Genomic DNA, 7863 nt, shown 5'->3' with positions numbered 1-7863 from the left:
AGTACTGCTTTTTTCGTGTGTCTCCCAATGTTACTACTCCTATTGTGCTATGGCCAGTGTGCCCTTTCCTGTAACAAGTGTTTATGTGCAGCTGAAACATGTTTACGGTGATTGGCTGGCGTAGGTGCTTGTGGCTCTTTCTCCTACCGAGTAATTAGGTGCTGTTCCTTCATGTTACAGAGTGGTCAAGTACTTTGAGTACTGCCACTTAGCCTCACTGTGGACTGTGAAAATGCATTTCTCCGCCATGGACACGAAGCAGACAGCTCCACTGTCAACTAAGAGGTGTGTGTCTGTGTCAGCACTTGAAGTGTAAACTTGTTACTTACATTGAAAACTGTTTTGCCAGAGCTGAGCTGTTTTGCCAGAGCTGAGGGGGGGGGGGGGGGGGGGGGGGGGGGGGGGGGGGGGGGGGGGGGGGGGGGGGGGGGGGGGGGGGGGGGGGGGGGGGGGGGGGGGGGGGGGGGGGGGGGGGGGGGGGGGGGGGGGGGGGGGGGGGGGGGGGGGGGGGGGGGGGGGGGGGGGGGGGGGGGGGGGGGGGGGGGGGGGGGGGGGGGGGGGGGGGGGGGGGGGGGGGGGGGGGGGGGGGGGGGGGGGGGGGGGGGGGGGAAGCCTAATCATCTATCCAGGATCCATGTATCGTTCAGATACAGCTGTCCTGCGATGTTCTCATCTTCATGGTGTTTGCCATTTCTTTTCAAAGCTCTCCAGTACTTGGAGGGCTTGCAGCTAAACAATACTTCTGGCATTCTCTCAGCATCTGTGCTAGAGAATTAAACATTGCAGGGCAAGGGAAGGAGCACAAAAATTGTGAGGACTGTACAAGTATTTCCGACTTTCAGAGTCTAAACAAATATGGTACGAGCTTATCAGTCAGTCCTGCATTTGTTCCCTATCTGCCTGTACTCTTTGGTTGGCTGCAAAATTAAAAACGTGAGTTGGGGAAAGGGCCCTTATGTTCCCTAACATGCCCTCTGTGGGGAAAAGAAAAGATGTGCATGCACAGTTAGAGGAACTCTACCTGGCAAGACACCTTGTTTTAGAGTATCCCAGTTTCTTTATCTGTCAAGATCAATGAAGGTTTTTTCATTGCAGGCGTAATGCTAGTAGCTAGCACTACAGCTGCTATTCCATGAAACAGGTTGTCTTTTGAGCGTGGTACTCATGAAACACTGCCACTTCCCAGTCGCATCTGCTTGGAGTGCTCTGTTAACCATGGCTTACCCCACCCTGCTAATGCTGATAATAGCTTATTTCCTCAATAGGGTAAGTGTAATGCTTTGTGGTAGTGACTCTCAGCTGCGGTACTATAATCATTACAGACACAAGAGAGGCTCTCAAGTGCCTCAAAGTTTACTGTCTTTTTGCAAGACCATAAAGAGGGAGAGAGAAAGGAGGGGAAAGAGGTTGCCTCCAATTTGGCATTGCAGCTGAACTGAAAATGTTGTTTTGCTTGATTTAGAAGGTGCAGAGGGACTTAATGTAGCTATAACCCTTCACTGTTTGTGGAGAAGTCTTCCTTTCCTTTGGAAAAGACTCAGGTACTGCTGCCTCACCAGAGAGTTTTGTGAGAGTTAACCTTATTAGCAGAAGCAGTTCAGATGCCCTTGATGACAGGCAGCGGTACGTGGGTGGTGGTGGTGAATGATGGAGCTGACTTGATGCTGCTGGGGGTGGAAATCACCTGCTCAGTTGGCCTTCCCTGCTGTAGATCTCTAAGGGAAGACAGAGGTGTCCATAGTCTGCTAGTAACTGTTTTACTGGGGAAAACAAATGGCTCTATCGTTGAATGGCAGTTTCTTCCATGGGCTAATCTAATAGTATTATGTAAGTCTCTTTCTGTTGGATTAGTATAATTTTAAAAAAGAAAGCAGTCAAACAAATAGTAAAAGCAGTTGGATCTTAATATATCGCATTTTCAGAGTTGAGTAGTGAATACCAAATTTTTAAAATAGAAAAAAAAGTGCCTAAGTGTCAGAAACATACCAAGACATCTTATTACTCTGATGTCAACATAATGCCTTTTCCTTATTCCTATCCCCTGCTCCCATTAAACTTTGTCTTTTGAATGCAGTCCTCGGAAGATGGCATGGAGAATTTCCCCATGCTTGCCCTATTGTGGCAATAAATACTAGAAAATTGGTCTCTGGGGGTTACTTGAGCATCTCTGTGTCCGGCTTGGACCTCTTTCAGAGGGTTCTTGGAGCAAGAGTTTCACTCCTTGCAGAAGGAGCTAACTGGGAAGAGCTGGTGCAGAAGGCTAGGAGTGGGGAGGAATACAGGGTGTCTGCCACCCCTAATCACTGTGATCATCCTTCTGGAAAAAATAAAATGACTTTTTTTTTTTTCTCTTTGATTCTAAAAGTCTGTCTCTGTAGTTAAAACTGTCGATAATTCATGCTAATGAGTAGTTGTTTTGTGATCCCGCTAAGCCAGGAATGATAAAGGGTGGAGTATAGGCACTTTATTGGTGATTCCATCACCTCTCTGCATAACTTTTGCATATATACATATATATGTGTATTGCAAAGGGCAGTGTGTGTCATCTTATGATGTAAAAAAGATGGAGAAATGTAATGATTAGGTAATGGGATAAGTACTTGTTCTTAAGCGAGTCTGAAAAATCACTGGATATGGAGATATCATGCCAAGTGTCCCAAAAAGAGTGAATTTAGGGTAGTAATTAACTGCTGGTTGAGTAAGAATTACAAGATCACAAAACAAATTACTGTTATTAGCAGAAGTATTTGTTCTCATGTCAAACTGTCATCCTGCTTCGCTGTTTAACCTGATTCTATCACGTGGGAAAAAAGATTATGTCAGATACTTTATTAAGTGTGAATCTGTGATTTACTTCTGTGGGTTTTTTCAGTGTAACTGTCTCCTAAAATGGCAATCATTTTTTGACCCCACCAACTTTAAATCAAACCTACAAAAGCAAGGGAACTTAGAAAACTGAAGGGCTTTTCTGGCTTTGAAGACACTGTATGAATGAATGCTGGATCTGAAACTGTAGGATCTGTGGGAGGAGAATATTACTGGATACAAATGTGTTAGCCTGTACAGAGCCGACTTGTCGCTGCAGTTCTATGGGTTAAAGCCCAGTAAATACCCTTTGATTTACACCTCTCCTCTGCTTTTAAAGTAGGAGTTTAGAGAGAGTTGTAAAATGGTGTGGCTTAGCAATCCCAGGCATAGCCCCTTTGATTGCAGCTTAGGTGTGATCTGCATGTACAGCATTTAATAACAAACAACTAATTACGGGATTATGTGCTGAATACCGCAACAGCAACAATAAGAAGGTTATTTGTATATAACTGGCACTTATTCTAGATACCTGTTAGTTGATAACTTTCTTGCAGTCTTGAATGATGTCAAAGATTTCTGGAGCCTGACATGCTAGTAAACAGTGGATGTTTACTAGCATGTAAATCTAGAAAGTCATGTGGTTTTAAACAACGTATTGGTCTTCTGATAACGCTTTTATATTGAATCGTGATAGGTCAGGACATCCTTCAAACAGATGGTTGTAGCTGGAGAAAAAAGTAAAAGACTGAAAAAATAAAGCTACATAGCTCAGAAGAGGAGGAAAGAGGAGATCTACTTGTCTTACCTGGTCCCCTTTGTTTCAGTAGGTCAACTTCATGCTGTAACGTCATAGCTGACCCATTGCCAAAATAAGATTAAACAGCCTTAGCCTTAAAGGCATTGGAAGCATGAAGTGGCTTTGGGGAATGGTGTAATTCAAATATGAATAATACTGTGGAAAAATCATCTTTCTTTAGCTTATGGGTCCACAGCCAGTACATATTTAAAAACATTTACAGAATGTTTTTATTTAGAAAGAAGCCTAAAAAGCATTACTCTCTTCAGTGAAGAAGTGCTAAAGGAAAAAGAGATCTGCAGCAGGAAAGGCCAATTGAGCAGGTGACCTCCACCCCCAGCAGCGTCTCAGCATCAGTCAGCTCCATCAATCATCACTGTGTGACTTTTTTTTCCCAAAGCCAATGATACATGCTTTGTCAGTGAAACATAGATAACTTTTAATCCCAGTCAACTTTTATAATTAAATCTTCTTGGATATTAAAATGTATTGTATGACCATGTACTTCAGAGTTACTTTTCAGACCCAGCCTTGCCAGAGCTGATGTTAGCAGTAGTTTTGTTTTTTCAGTCTTTTGGGTTTTGTTGTTGTTGAGTTTGTTTGGTTTGCATTGTGGGGTTTGGGGGGTTTTTTGTTTGTTTTTTGGTTTTGTTTTTTTTAAATGAAGCAGTAGCTTTTGCCAAACTTAAGAGGTGAGCATCAATAAGAAAGTGGTTAGCCACGTAGTGTTCAAGCCTATGGATGAATCATAAGCAGAAGTATTTTTCTTTCTCTATCAGGCAGTTTAGGCTTCTAGCGTGAAAGCCAGCCAGGTGGCCAAAAGGCAAGCAATGGCTTTTTACTTCCTTCTGGTCCATGAGCTTGAGTAGCTGTTCAGAGTTGTGGTGATGCCTACATCTGTCTACTGCCTGACTTTGCAGTTCCTCTGGAACTGTGAACTTTCTGAAAAGCTGATTGCTTTTTAAATAAAGCTGAATATCTCTGTGGAGATGTGCATGTTTTGGGGGAGAGAGTGAGAGAATGGCTGCTTCCCTCCCCACCCCCTAAGCAAGGGCCAGAAGACTCTGTTTGCACTTCTCTGCAGCAGTGCGAATACCTAAGTGCATGCTCCACTCTGGCTGGCTGTCCCACAGTGCAAAATTGCTCAGACCTTGGAGATCAAACCCAGAGCCGCTGTTGCAGGAGGAGGAGTTGTGGAGTTGAACTGAACCAAGCAGGGAGGGTTGATGTACCTTAGGGTACCTTCTCTAGCCCTCTGCTGCCAGTTTAGGATGACACAGATCTTCCAGAGGTCCTCTGCCTTACCTGCCAGACCCATATGAACATCTTAGGTGTCCAAGAGCATCTCAGATAGCACTAGCTGACCAAGTCTAGGCAAGTGAAGCAGGTATTCCACTGTACGTGTAATGGGGAAGAGGATATACTGCAGTCCAAAGCACGGCTCTGTCCATTGCGGTTTGTAATAATAACATATTGGGCCCTGTCTGGTGAACCTGGCCCTTGACAACTTTTTCCAGAATTTGGGGGGGGGGGTCGAATTTAAGGCAATGATTTTTTTCATGCAACGTAAAGTCATCTCACAAGTTTATAAACTGATTTCACGAAGTAATGAAGAATGAAACTTGAATGGTGATTGTAACATTGGCATAAAACCAAACCTCTAAACTTAAAAGGCTGTTGACTACTTCTCTCAGACTTTACTTCTCTCACTGCCTGTGGCTGTGTTCAGAGGCTTCCCAGCTGGTGGTGGCTACTCTAGAGTCCCTTTCTGGGAGTTCACAGGAGAGGCTCCGTCTCTGCCCTGCCTTCTGCAGGTGACAGTTATATAGCCTTGCCCAACTGCGTGTCCCAGTTCAAGACAATTAGTCACTCAAGGTTCTGTATGGGGTCAGCATAGTAATGGTGGCAGTGGTGACCCAGCACCATAAATTATTCTCAGTTGATCAGCCTTCTAAATTCAAAAATCATGAGTGTGATTTTTCCCTTACAGCATTTTATTATCTTTGTTTATTGCATAACACTGTTGCTGATTAGTTATCTTCTACTTTCTATCTGTCATGCATTCCTTAATTGCTTAATAACTTTGTCAGAGTATTTGGCACATGTTCATTCTCCAATAGTAAGGCAGTATTGTGCATTGAGTTCATGCGTGAGATGAGTAGCTTTGAGTGATTCCCACTTGGCACTTTGTCATTATGTGATGCCCTTTTTGTGGGTGATGCATCTTCCTAGAGATCTCTCTGTCAGTTGTAATTAATTAACCACTAATACAGGTTAGGTCCTCTTCCAGGTACTGGGTGGAATTATACATACCTACATGTTACATCGCTGTGTAGATAGTCAAGCCTACTAGGCTTAGCTTTGATTTAACCGCTGTTCTAAGTCTACTTCAGGGGACACCACTTCTTCAGTTAACAGGGTAGGCTAACTTCCGAAAATTTTCTTATTGGCATCATTCTGTAATTCTATGAATTCTTTATACAGTGAAATAAACCAAGAACAGAATTGCTAGAGAATCCTCAGCAAGAGATTAAGAAAACTTAAAAGGAAAACTCAGTAGTAGTAGAAATCCTGTTCTTGCTTTAACTCAGCATTAGATTCCTGGAGATTTCTGATCTGAATCAGTGTGTACATCTAGCAGCAACAGGCTTATATGTCAATGATAAGGTGCTGGAGTCAGCAGCTTCCTGGAGTTTCTTCTGGTTTGTAACACAATCACAGGTTTTTGTTCCGCAGTGCCGCGGTACTTTTCTCACCTTCAAACTCTTCCTACTTAACAAGATGATACAATAACTGTAATTCTTGATATTACTGTATTTAGTCAGTGCTTTTAAAACTAAAAACCAGTTTCCTGAGACCCAGTATTGTTTTAAAACCTTTAAAAAAAACAAACTTGAGGATAGAATAAAGTGAATATTGACAGATCATATAGATTGGAAGAAACTAAGGACTGTCTGTCTTACAGAACAACAACAAAAAAAAATCCTCAACATGCATATGGAAGGAGAAATCCAGAAACCATTACTTTTCCCCAGTAATCACTGATGCACTTACTTGTCGAAAACCCAATGGTCTACACAGGTGTTATCTTTTACTTACAAATACGCTGAAATGTGTATGTGTGTACCTTTGTGTGATGTAAAAGTGGTATCTTACCTTTTCTGCCTTCTCTAGGGTTTTTTTCGGGTTTTATTCTAGATTGCATAAAAGGCAGTAAGGTACTTCAGTCAAGTTGGTAATTCAGAGGTACAGCTGTTTTCCCCCACTGTAGTAAATAGAGGCTACTCTTAACTCTAAACTTCCTTGAACCAAACACTCACCTTCATTTTTTCCCCTCTTTTTTTTTTTTTTGTTTTAGTGGGCAGTTTGCTGTAGTGAAAAAATGCCGTGAGAAAAGCACTGGTGAGCAGTTTGCAGCAAAATTCATCAAGAAACGGAGAACGAAATCCAGCCGCCGCGGAGTGAGCCGGGAGATATCGAGCGATTGCATAAAAGGCAGTAAGGTACTTCAGTCAAGTTGGTAATTCAGAGGTACAGCTGTTTTCCCCCACTGTAGTAAATAGAGGCTACTCTTAACTCTAAACTTCCTTGAACCAAACACTCACCTTCATTTTTTCCCCTCTTTTTTTTTTTTTTGTTTTAGTGGGCAGTTTGCTGTAGTGAAAAAATGCCGTGAGAAAAGCACTGGTGAGCAGTTTGCAGCAAAATTCATCAAGAAACGGAGAACGAAATCCAGCCGCCGCGGAGTGAGCCGGGAAGATATCGAGCGAGAAGTTGGCATACTAAAAGAGATTCGACATCCTAATGTGATTACGCTGCATGATGTTTATGAGAACAAAACAGATGTCATTCTTATTCTGGAACTGTAAGTAGCTTTAGAGGCCTGGGAAGGAGTAACAGAATATTTGTTTGTTTGTTTTAAAAAAGTAGACACTTTCACCTAGAATCACAGTGATTTAATGGACGTTCCTTGCCACACCAAAAGAAGATAGATAATAGCCTGCGAATTCTTTATTTTTAAATCAGAGTTGTAGCTTCTTGATTTCTACACATATTTTTCACTGTAAACACACTACAAAGGTTAAAAAAAAAATCCAGCATATTTAGGAATTTTTTCTGTTTGTTACTTTAATCGTTGTTGATTTTATGGATCCAGAAGAAAAGCCTGGAGCTAACTAAACTGATTTGGAGATAAGAGCAGAGGGAAATAGAGATTCTAAGTGGAGGTTAATTTAGCAGATTTTACTGTGGTTTATGCT

The 7863-nt window shown here is 42.4% G+C and overlaps 1 protein-coding gene across 1 annotated transcript in view; it reads left to right on the top strand.

Moving 5' to 3' along the window:
* The first annotated feature begins 247 nt into the window (after positions 1-247).
* The window catches only part of DAPK1 (death associated protein kinase 1), a 54758-nt gene continuing 47142 nt past the window's right edge, over positions 248-7863 (top strand). Inside the window, exons 1-3 of the mRNA XM_009273252.1 lie at positions 248-285; positions 6963-7124; positions 7248-7469. Of these exons, the coding sequence (XP_009271527.1) occupies positions 248-285; positions 6963-7124; positions 7248-7469 (422 nt within the window). The remainder of the gene's footprint in view (positions 286-6962; positions 7125-7247; positions 7470-7863) is intronic.

The sequence above is a fragment of the Aptenodytes forsteri genome, unplaced genomic scaffold, assembly GCF_000699145.1.
Source record: "Aptenodytes forsteri isolate BGI_AS27 unplaced genomic scaffold, ASM69914v1 Scaffold154, whole genome shotgun sequence".
NCBI lineage: Eukaryota > Metazoa > Chordata > Aves > Sphenisciformes > Spheniscidae > Aptenodytes > Aptenodytes forsteri.
The sequence above is the reverse complement of the archived record's forward strand: the minus strand, read 5'-3'. Positions and strand labels throughout refer to the sequence as shown.